The 12,624-nt window shown below is 35.4% G+C and overlaps 1 protein-coding gene across 2 annotated transcripts in view; it reads right to left on the reverse strand.

The window, feature by feature from the left end:
• Positions 1-12,624, reverse strand: part of CHM (CHM Rab escort protein) — a 251,299-nt gene that overhangs the window by 14,690 nt on the left and 223,985 nt on the right. For both annotated transcript variants that reach the window (XM_027053772.2, XM_027053771.2), the window contains one exon: positions 5,653-5,751. In XM_027053772.2, the coding sequence (XP_026909573.1) occupies positions 5,653-5,751 (99 nt within the window). The remainder of the gene's footprint in view (positions 1-5,652; positions 5,752-12,624) is intronic.

Here is a 12,624-nt window from a genome sequence, read left to right on the forward strand (position 1 = left end):
ACTGTATAGTGTAGTAAATCAGAGCTCTGTATGTAAAAAAAATAGTAAATCTGTATCCACACACTCTAATACATGTGTATATTTCAAGCAATGATGGCTTTTCAACCTCAAATAAGATTACTAGTATGTTACTTAGATATAACACCAATTGTATTCTCTTCAATTTCTATTATTTCTTCTCAGCAGTATCATAGTGCTTCTGATCACATTCATCCTTAAATTATGTCAATGAAGAAGATAACTTTTTTTTATGTTTCTCATAAACAAACCAAGTTGAAAATTATATACAGTAAATCAATGATATATACAGGATTATGAGATATCCAGAAGAGACAAGTCTATAGAGACAGAAAGTAGATTAGTGGTTACTTAGGGCTGGGGGAATTCGAGTAAGTGAGGGATTACTGCTAATGGGTGTGAGGTTCTATTTTAGGTGATGGAAATATTCTGAAATTGTGGTGATGTGTGAACAATTTGATGATGAACATATTAAAAACCATTGAATTTTACACTTTACGTGTGTGAACTGTATAGTATGAAGATTATATCTCAATAAATTCATAATTATATCTTAATAAAGCCACTATTAAAAAATAGTGTATATGGGATTAAAACATTGATATCCTAAAACACTGATGCTTTGTCCTACTGGATTATAAAAGCAATGGCAACTGGCAAAAAATAAAAATAAGGTTGCGAGTGCTTGCTTCAGCAGCATATATATTAAACTGGAACAAAGATAAAGATGTGAGACTTCAAGTTGTTTTTAGCACACATTCTCTCATTTAACAGCAAGCATCTATTATGTGTGTTAGGCATTAGGCTAGCAGCTAGAAATACACAGGTAAAGTAGACTTAGTCCTTAGGCTCCTGATTTTTTATATTCCCTAATACAGAGCCTAGCACATAACAGACACTCAATGAACAATTGTTAAATTGATTTTAATCCTGCTTTCAGGTATAATCAAAATATGATGTGCTTATTAAAAGGTTCAACCTTAGGTGTATATAAAGATTACCCAAGACCATGGGGCACCTTGTGAATCATAAAGAAAATATTAAAGGTATAACTAGTTAATTACCTCTTATTGTTAAACTGGAAATCAATGTAGAGAAATTCACAGCTAATTGTAGTATTCAGTTAACAAGAATGCCCAATTCCCCAATTCAGGATAAACGGGATTTTGTTATATTTAATTTAAAATATCTCTACTACAGGGGCGCCTGGGTGGCTCAGTTGGTTGAGAGGCCAACTTCGGCTCAGGTCATGATCTCAGTTTGTGAGTTCAAGCCCTGCGGTCGGCTCTGTGCTGACAGCTTGGAGCCTGGAGCCTGCTTCAGATACTGTGTCTCCTTCTCTCTCTGCCCATCCCCTGTTTGTGCTATCTCTGTCTCTCAAAAATAAATAGATAAATGTAAAAAAAATTAAAATATCTCTACTACAAAAATACCAGTTATAAGGGGTGCCTGAGTGGCTCAGTCGGTTGAGCATCTGACTTCAGCTCAGGTCATGATCTCATGGTTTGTGGGTTCACGCCCCACGTCAGGCTCTGTGCTGACAGCTCAGAGCCTGGAGCCTGCTTCGGATTCTGTGCCTCCCTCTCTCTGCCCCTCCCCCACTAACACTGTGTCTCTCTCTCAAAAATGAATAAATGTTAAAAAAATTTAAAAAATACTATGTTATTTTTCTAGTTCATTTTGAATAATCCATTATTATTAGTGTGATAGGATGAAGAAACTTTGAATGGAAGAAGTGATCCCTTACAATGCCCCTTCCTAATGCTAAGATCTATGAGTCAAAGGTATCGCTAACTTCATGTAAACATATGATAGGTGGTGAAACCTATTTACTGACAAAATAAAGGAATATAAGGAATTCATATTTCACAGCTAAAACCATATGGCTCTTAATAAATTTATTGGTTAAGTTTAGTTTCACTAAATCTTACAGGAAGATAATTAAACGTACTGCCCGTGATCTGTGACACCAGACTCCATGAGCATTGCAGAAAAGTGGGCTAAAGTCTGGAATTCCTTTAATATTGCCTAGTCCATTTCTAAGCATACATAAAGAGAATTTATCTTGTATTCTGTGAAAGTTCCAGCTCAAAGGAGGGCTTTCACCCAATAGAAGCTGGGAAAAATGAATACTCCAATAGATTATAGGAAAAAAATTTCACAGGGATTGAAGCACTGAGAAGGAACCATGAGGAAGATGAAAAGTTGACATAGGCTGAAGATAAATGCTCTAGATAGAAGGGAGTTATCAGGCTTTGACCTTAAAACCCTCAAAAAGACATATAATTGCTTCATCTTTCTTTGAGGTCAGCTAGAAGGCAGAGAGATAGCTGGAAAAATAACATGCAGCTGTGAAGTACACAGTTGTCAAAAATAAATAGTAAAGCTGCTGAGGTTTGCCTGAGAATATATCATCTAACCAGGAGTAGAACTGGTTTTCTGTAATATCTCATTTCATCAATTAGATAGTGTAAAGGACTAAACATGTAGTAGGTAATTTAGAATAAGACCTTGGGCAAATTAAACTGGGGTAAGTACAGAACAAAGTAGACAGAAAAAAAAAATCAACAATGGCATACCAAATAAAGGCAATACATGACCTATAGGTACATGCCATATTTAGGAAGAGACTATTTTAGTAACATAGCAGACTAGCATAAAGCCAAAAGAGTGGGAGACTGTTACAGCTGTGATCTAGTCTGGACACAACAAATACAAAAAGGAATTAAGACAAGGTATTTGATTTCTGAGTCCAACAATTACCTAATATCTTTACCAGCCATGGGCCTCAAAATAACACTGTGAGGGGAATTTTACTTTTTTGAGGTAGGAAATGAATGAGATGGGATGAGATAATTCCACATGCCATATACAATCAAATGAAAAACAGAAAGAACATGGGGCAGCAATGATACTACATTGTACACATTTCAAGATATAGTACTAATGAAATTCTTGCTTCAATTCATAAAGAAATCTCAATTTCCTGAGTAAAATAAGAAATCATTTAGGATAGTTATACTACGGCTCACTCAGTGCTTTGAAGAATATTCTGGAGTCTGGAAGAATTAATCCAGATGGGTATGAATGGTGAGCGATCACCTAATTTCCTCACGTGTACAATCAGGTTCATTAAGCATAAAACATCTGAAATTTCTTTGGACTTGGAAGGAGGGAAGGGTTTAGAGATCTTTGATGTTCTCTTTTTAATTTTTTTAATGTTTATTTATTTTTGAGAGACAGAGTGCAAGTGGGGGGGGGGGCAGAGAGGGGGGAGACACAGAATCGAAGCAGGCTCCAGGCTCTGAGCTGTCAGCACAGAGCCCTATGTGGGGCTTGAACTCACGAACTGGTAAATCATGGCCTGAGCCGAAATCAGATGCTTAACTGACTGAGCCACCCAGGTGCCCTGAGATCTTTAATGTTATTAAAGGAGCCTGGGAGGTTAGGGCTCTTGGAAGTATTGGTACAACTGTTTCTTAAGACAGAACATATGTCAAGAGCTCCAGGTGATATCTTAAATGTAAAAAGTAAGAGAAGGAAAGAGGGAATACCATTCACAACCCTACTGGAATTTTTCAGATACACCAGCAAAGAAGTTCTATATCTGATAAGAGAACATTATCTTTTACAATAAATAAACTTCCTTGCAGGGTAACTAGGCTGACTTTCAGAAAGATTTATGAAGTATAGCACTAAATAGAAAGTAGAACTCAAATAAAAAGAAAAATTAGCTCAAGTAATATTATTCCTTTGGCACACATTTTAAAACAAAATAATTACAATGCTCCAAAGTATAAAGCTTCATATCACCATCAAGTAATTAAAACTTAATAATAATGGTCATTAATCTGTGAAAATAGGTGCTTTTGCTGTAGAGAAGAATGTGCTTTTAATGTACTAAAAGTTGATATTGCTCATAAAGTTTCTTCTCATTTAGGCAGGAAAATGAATTGAGTTCTCTTCTCCAGGTGACTTTGCCTCTTTGACCTGCCATGGCCCAGTGCTCACTTTATCTGGTGATTCATTTTCAATAACTCCAACAGTATTTGTTCTGACATTTTAATTAAAATATGACCACTACCTCATCCTGATGATAAAAAGGGCTATGTGTCAGTGAAAACTAGCTTTTCAGTGCCTCAGTGCACCTGAGGACTCCTCTGAGCATATAGTTCTTCTAAAGAATTTCAGTCAGGTTCTAAAGAATACATCATTTCAAAATGGGATCACTTTAACCATTAAGATTAATGTTTAAAAATCTAAAATGGCTAGAGAGTGCTAAGTAATGAACGTGTAATTTGCCCAGCTTGTTGTTTTTAAAAGAAAATTAAATGCATTTTAAAAAGTGACAAGCAATGATACAAGATTCAAATTTAGTGTATTATTTGAAACTACCACACAATGAAATTAAAACAAAAAATTATGAAAAATTTCAGAAAGAGGGAAGAAATTCAGAGTTTTTATAAGCAAAGTAATTAAAGCCAAGGATTAGTCCATGATTCCATATTAGGTTTAGAAATATCATCATGTATCATAAGTTTGCAATCAAATTTTTAACAATAATGAAAACATTTATGAGACTTTCCAGTATATAAAATGTAAATATGAAACAAACTAAATTCCAAACTAAAGTGAAATAAAGTTTCAGATTTCAGGATTTTATTCAGGCAGCTAAAAAAGAAATTAATTATACTGATATTAGTTCCTGAAAATGGAGTTTACTGACGTAAATATAAATGCCCCTCTATGTACTATCTCTGCATTAAGAAAACAAATAAGACACATAGATGAACGTAAAGAAAATACAACAGGTGGGAGTAAATAAATGGTTGCCTGAACAAACATAACATCCAAAGGAAATAAAGATATATGACTCAGCAAGGAAACTGGTCATGATTCAAGTAGACATGCAAATCCTATATAATAAAAATCACCCTCACTTCATATAAATGAATAATATCCATCAGACTACTTTTTGATCATTTACATACAAAATACAGCAAAATTTGCTCCATTCATAGCTATAAGAGCTACCCTATGAGGAGAAAAGTTAAAAAATTTGTGGTTGAAAAACATTTTCCACCATGAATAAATAGCATAGTGGCATATATATTTTGAGAGTTAAATATTTATCGCATCAGTAGCAAGCTACACATTAAAAGACAATTATTAGGAAGGATTTCTACATTTGTCAATTAATATTTTAATATTATATTAGCTTTTTAAAAATGATAACTTTTTCTGATAAAGGAATATATACTCTTATGTGTAATATCTATAAAATTAAGAAAATTAAAAGAAAAAAATAAAAGTTGTCCATAATTCCATCGAAACTGAGAGATTTACAGGCAGTCTTTTTTTCTATGCATGTGAATATGTACACATATAAATGTGTATTTTTGCACATAATTATACATGTTGTGTGTGAAACGTGTATTTTTCCTTTACCATTATAGAGTGGAATATTTTCCCAGTTTTAGGGAGAGAATGTTTGTTCATGCTACTACAATATGTAAGGACTGTTGCTGAATACATGATATTTCAGTCCAGGTTGCAGAAACCTTCATGAGATATCTAAGAGGGTAAAGTGGTTATGTTACCTTTCTATCATAAATTGTTGATTATTACTCTTACCTATCTCCGTTTCGGTATATGGAGTAAACAATTTCTGCACAACTGGTTCTAAATCTTCTCTTGCTGTTTTAGAAGATGTACAAGTCAAATGAACCAAATCTGTTTTAAAAAAAAATAATATTTTGAGTTCCTGCCTACACACATTTCACTGTGTAATACTCATTTTCAAAGCACTAAGCTGGTGCCACAGGAAATGGAGAGCTGAGCAAGTCATGCCTCCTGCCTTTAAGGAGTTTATAATCTAGTGATGGGAAATATGTAACATAACAATATGCTATATGTGTTAATACCTACTAATGTGTTAACTAATAACTAAGAGCACACTAAGACCCAAGAAGAAGTAACAGTTGATGGTCCAGTTTGTAAAACTAGCAGAGTAGAAAAGCCTAGGAAACCATTTATTCATAGAAAGAGCTTAACTTATCCTTATAACATTCCCAAAGAAGCTGGATAAAGGATTGCTAAGCAAAATAACTATGTAAATAAGACTGAAAATGGAGTATTTATTTACTTATAGAACACAGTTCATATTTTTCGACAGAAAAATTCATTTATACAAACTTTACTGATAAGTTAACATATCATCTATTCATTATAGGGTTCTCTAAGAAACCTTTTGGGGGAACACTATTGGCTTAGAGTGATACATATAGTTGAAAGTCCATAAAATGGCACAAGTTAAAGCAGTATATAGTATTTTCAGAAATTCCAAATCACTTTCCTTTTGCATTTACAGATTCATGGGGCCTGGGCCTCGGAGAAAGTTTGCATTAGAGAATATCATGCACAAAAAAGGCCCTTCATAGAAGTAAAGCACTGTAGCCTAATACATTTAGAATCGCTAAAGGCCAACAACAAACATAAAGGAGGGATAAAAAGTTCTGTATACTGAAAGAAAGGACTAAGGGGATCCCTAAATGGAAGAAATTCTTATGGTCAAGGAAAGAGCTTGGGACAGGATAGAATAGCAGGAAGACTATATTAGATAATGGTATAAGTACTAAGAAATTTTTTCCCCTAAAACACCAGTAGAAAAATACACCCACTTCTTTTCTGAAAGTTTAGACTAGTAGACTTTTTTTTTTAAACCCCAGGAAGACAGTTCAAAGCTCATCATTGAAGTCAACATCAAAAGTAGGTTCTCATGATTAAAATTCATTCCACATTCAACTATTAAAAAATATATCTAAGCATAAATTGAGGACTCTTAATAACCATGTGAGGTAAAATCCAATTTTTTTTTTTAGGTCCACCAAAAAAAGTGATATTCTAAGGTTTCTGTTTTATGTAGGTAATGTTTTTACATGACTGTAACAATGGTTCCCATTGATTCTGGGGTATTCCAGGATGTATGGTACTAATAATTTCAAAAGGTATAATAATCTTTACAACAAAATTATTCCTAATTAACTAAAATTTTTCAAATGCCATATAACTTTGGTGGGAAGGGAATTTAAACTCCCTACGTAATTACTGAATTAAATGGGGTGTAGAACTACAAAGGTAGAAATCCATGATAAAACTCAAGAGAAACTGTCCTGTCTCATAAAATACCAATATCCAGGCCAAAGTTCTCAATTTTCCAGTTCTTTCCTATTCAATAAATGTGTACTAGGGAGAAAGCAGATGAACATAAATATAAATAAAAAATATATTTGAATATCTTAATGGTAAACTACTGGTTCTGTTAAACAGGATATCTAAAGGAAATATATACTGGAATAATTACATCCTTACAATTCCTAACAATTATCAGAGTTCAGGGAGTGCTAGCAAAAATTTCTAATAGTCAAGTCAGATGATCATCTTGCACTTAATGAGTTTTATAGCAATTCTTAGAAATACTAAAGACATTATGACCTGGGTTATACTATCTGAAATTGATTCTGATTAGATGCTAATTATTAACTGAGCTACAAATTTAAGGTATAAACAATTATTTCTTTCTCCCTACAACTTCCTACTTTTTGTTATCTACATTACTTCCTTGTATAGGTTACTCTGAATTTATTGTGCCTTTTCAAATCTGAGAGATTGTTGGTTGTGTTTTTTAAAATAGAGATTATTTTCAAAAATGGTTTATTAATCTTCATAACTTTCATAAGTCCTTTGCAAGGACAAGTTTGAGAGCCAGCTTTTCTTTTCTGTATCTGTCAAATTTAGCTTTCACTTACATGGGTATTCAACAAATACTTGTGGCAAAAGATAATTTGCTTCCCTGTCATAGGCAGACTAAGTATTCATAGGCTTAAATAGACATATATGTGCATAAAAATGTATGTAGACATATACATGCATCGGGAAAATTTTTACTAGTTTATTACATAAAATGGAGGAAATTATCTGATCAACCAGGATAGACAAAAGGAGAGTATCAATAGATAATCCTCCAATTATTTAAATATGCCTGATAAATGCTTTTAGACATATCTATAATATTCTCAATAGAAGTCAAAAGATTATCTAGAATTGACTATACAGCTAAACTGCATAAGTCAGACACTATTCTATGCATGTTAGAAATATTATTTCATTTTACCTGTGCAACAGCCAACTGTTATCCTCATTTTACAGGTGAGAAAACAGGAATAGTGAAGTTAAGCAGATTTCTTAAAGTCATGTCATTAGTAAAAGAAACAGCTGGGACTCAGAGATGGAATTCAAGCCCATGTGGTATGCCTCTAGAGTGCCCACTCTTAGTCCCTAAATGATGGTGGGTAATTGTAATAATCTCCTGTAGAAGGCACAATCACTTAAAGTAGCAGTCTTCTAACTAGAGTGTGTACAAAAATACAAGAGACCTTTTCACAAGTTACAATAATTCTAAGGAACTCAACATTCAGTTGCTAAACCCTGCTTCCTTCCACTTTTATTAAGCAATGCATTTCAATAAATTTATTTTGTGTTTAATAATTCTTTATCAAAATTGTAATATATGTATGATAGTTTAATTTTACACAAATAATATTAATTACTCAATCCAGAAGACATTTAAAAAATACTTAGAACCTTATTGTCCTAGGAAATTTTTAAAAAAAATTTTACTTCCATTTATTTTTTTAAATGACACCATGCTTTCAGTTCTCTAAAACTGAAATCAGAACAATGATGTCTCTTATAATAAGCTGCTGCCCTTTAGTAAGCTTTGGTTTTCGTTCTGAAACACAAAACAACTGGGATTTCTACTCAGTTTGCATGACAATAATAACAAGCACATCTGAAAGTGACAAAGTGACCTAGAACACAACTAGATAACTATCAAAATATTCTGGATATACAAGAAATTGACCTGATTGACAGAACTGCACTACTAGAGGGAGAGAAGAGACCACATCTAGGAAGGTAGGAAGTGCAGACAAATGGATGGCTGGTGCTGTGGAGGGGAGACTCAGTTGTGAAAAAAAGGGAGAGAGAAAGGAGTGGACAGAGAAACTCACAAGGAGAATACTGCTCCAAGGCCACTGGCTGGGAAAACAAAAGGGGCTGATTTTCATGAGGTTTTGCAAACAGCAGAGCTCAAAGACTGCAGTTTTAGAGGTTAGCAGGCTTGGCTGGGATAGAGCCCTGAAGGCATTGCCCTACTCCTGGAGAAAAGGCAGGCAAACAACCCCAGGGTAGACAGTGCCAGCTGTGGATCACCTACGGCACATGGGGGAGACACTGTTTGCTTATTTTGGGAGTATATCTGTGAGAGGTAACATTCACAGAGACACCTCTCTGGGAACAAAAAGGCCAGTGGATGCCATTTCCCTCCCCTCCCCTTCATCATAGGCAGAGACACCTGCTGAGAGTGGCTAACTCAGATAGTCTCCGTTTAGCCTGCTTGCTCCAAATGCCACTCACCTGAGCTCTAGCACAGAGTGACTGCATTTCTCAGTCAAACCTGCATCCCTCCTAGCATGGCAAGACACTGCGTCAGAAGACCAGCACTGGCACCTGCCACAGCACTTCCCTAAAGTCTGGGGTTTTTAAAGTCAGTAGACTTGGCTGGGAAAGAGCTTAATGTGCACTGCACTGCTCCAGCCAGGCAAGTGACCCAGAGAGAGACAGCATGAAAATGGCACTCTGAAAAATGACATGGACACACAGGAGGAAATTATTTGCTTTTCTGGGAGTGCTTCCCTGAGAGCAGCAGCACAGAGAACCCTCTCTGGGCACAAAGGAGCTGGCTGGTGTCATTTCCCTTCCCTGCCCTTCAGCATAAGCACAGAAACACTTGCAGTAAACAGCACAGCTCTAACCCTGGCTGCCTAATCTGCTTACAAGTCCCACCCCTCCCCCTGTGCTCTGCTGGTACTAGTTTTCCTGGGAGAGTGTGTCTAAGTCCCAGTGCAATGGGTCCCATGCCCAGAAAACCAGCAGATATCCCTACACATACCACGTCTACTGACCAGAGAGTTCAGCAAGGTTTCAGTTCTAGTGGAAGTAGCATCAGGTGTCATTTAAGAAGAAAACCAGATCACACTCGTTAAAACTCGATACACTATGGCCAAAGTCCAAACATTCCCTACTGCAAGCATGGAGAGCCTCTGCAGATGACTGACTTGAAAGGTATAGCAGTTGAAACACAGCATCAGAGTGAATGCAACACACACCAGAGACACTCCTTGAAGGGCCAGGCCTTGGACATTATATGACCTCTTCTTCATGAAGCCATTACTCTCAGATGCAGGAAACATAATAGGGTTTTCTAACACACAGAGGACAGAGACTTAGACAAAATGCCAAGACAGAGGAATTCATCCCCACCAAAAATAACACGAAAAGGTCATAGTCAGGGTTATAATTGAAACAATATGAGTAAAATACCTGATGAAGACTTTTAAAGCAATAATCATAAGGATATTTTCCAGGCTTGAGAAAAGAATGGAAACTTCAGGGAGGTCATTACCACAGAGATAAAAGAGTTAAAAATCAGTAAGAAGTGAAAAATGCAGTATCTGATACTCAAACAGATTGGATGTAATGACAACAAGGACAGAAGAAGCAACTACATGATAGAATAATGGAAAATAATGAAGCTGAACGAAAGAAAGAAAGAGGAATTATGGATCATGAGAATAGACTAAGGGAACTCAGTGACTCCATCAAATGTAATAACATTTGTATCATAGGAGTCCAAGAAAAAGAAGAGAGAGAAAAGGGGGCAGAAGGTTTATTTGAGGAAATAATGCTAAAAATTTCCCTAATCTGGGAAGGAAACAGAGATACAAATCCAACAGACACAGAGAACTCCCACTAAAATAAAAAAAAAGCAGGTGAACACAAACACATATTGTAGTTAAATTTTCAAAATATGGGGATGAAGAAATCCTAAAAGCAGAAAGAGAAAAGGAATCCCCAACTTAAGAGGAAACAAATAAAGTTAGCAATAGACTCTCCACAGAAACTTGTTAGGTCATAAGGGAGTGGCATGACATATTCAACATACTGAACGGGAAAAATAGGGAGCCAAGAATACTCTATCCAGCAAGACTATGATTCACAGTAGAAGGAAAGAAAAGGAGTTTACCAGACAAATAAGAACTAAAGTGCTGGCCACTAAACCAACACTATAAAAAATATTGAAGGGGACTCTTTACGTGGAAAGGAAAGACCAAAAGTGACAAAGAACAGAAAGGAACAGAGAAAATCTCCAGAATACAACAAGTAATAAAATAGCAATAAAGTCATATCTATAAATAATTACTCCAAATATAAATGGACAAAACATTTAAATCAAAAGACACAGTGTTAAAATGGATAAAGAACCATAACCCATATATATGCTGCCTATAAGAGACCCATTTTAGACCTAAAGACACCTGAAGATTGAAAGAGAGAGGACGGAGAAGCATTTCTCATGCAAATGGAGGTCAAAAGAAAGCCAGAGTAGCCATACTTATATCAGACAAACTAGATTTTAAGCCAAAGACTCTAACAACAGATGAAGAAGGGCGCTATTAGTATAATAAAGGGGACTACCCAATAAGAAGATCTAACAACTATAAATACTTATGCCCCCAACATGAAAGCACCCAAATATATAAACAACTAATAACAAACATAAAATAACTCATTTAAAATAATACAATAATAGTAGGGGACAGTAATACTTCACTTATATCAATGGGCAGATCATCTAAGCAGAAAATCAAAAAGAAAACAATGGCATTGAATGACACACTGGATCAGATGGACTTACCAGATATATTCAAAACATTCCATCCTAAAGCAGCAGACATTTTTCAAGTGAACATAGGCCATTATCCAGAATAGATCACATACTAGGTCACAAATCAGGCCTCAAAAAGTACAACATTGAGATCGTACCATGCATATTTTCCAACCGCAATGCTATGAAACTTGAAGTCGACCCCAAGAAAAAATTTGTAAAGACCACAAGTACATGGAGGCTAAACAACATGCTAATAAAGAATGGGTCAACCAGGAAATCAAAGAATAAATTAAAACAAACAAACAAACATGGAAATGGAAACAAATAAAAATGAAAACATTTTGGTTCAAATCTTCGGGATAAAACAAACTGTAAACAGAGGGAAGTATATAGCAACACAGGTCTACCTCAACAAGGAAGACAAGTCTCAAATACACAAGCTAATATTACACCTAAAGGAGCTACAAAAAAAACAACAAAACGAGCCTAAAGCCAGCAGAAGGAAGGAAATAATAAAGTTTAGAGCAGAAATAAATGATACAGAAATTAAGAAAACAGGGTGCTTGGGTAGCTTATTTGGTTGTGTCTGTCTTTAGCTCAGGTCATGATCTCACTATTTGTGAGTTTGAGCTCTGTGTCGGGCTCTGTGCTGACAGCTCGGAGCCTGGAGCCTGCTTTGGATTCTGTTGTCCCCCTCTCTCTCTGCCCCTCCCTCACTCATGCTCACTCTCTCTCTCTCAAAAATAAATACACATTAAAAAATTAAGAAAAAGAAAACTGATGAATCCCTAGCCAGACTTATCAAAGAGAAAAGA

Source organism: Acinonyx jubatus, chromosome X, assembly GCF_027475565.1.
Source record: "Acinonyx jubatus isolate Ajub_Pintada_27869175 chromosome X, VMU_Ajub_asm_v1.0, whole genome shotgun sequence".
NCBI lineage: Eukaryota > Metazoa > Chordata > Mammalia > Carnivora > Felidae > Acinonyx > Acinonyx jubatus.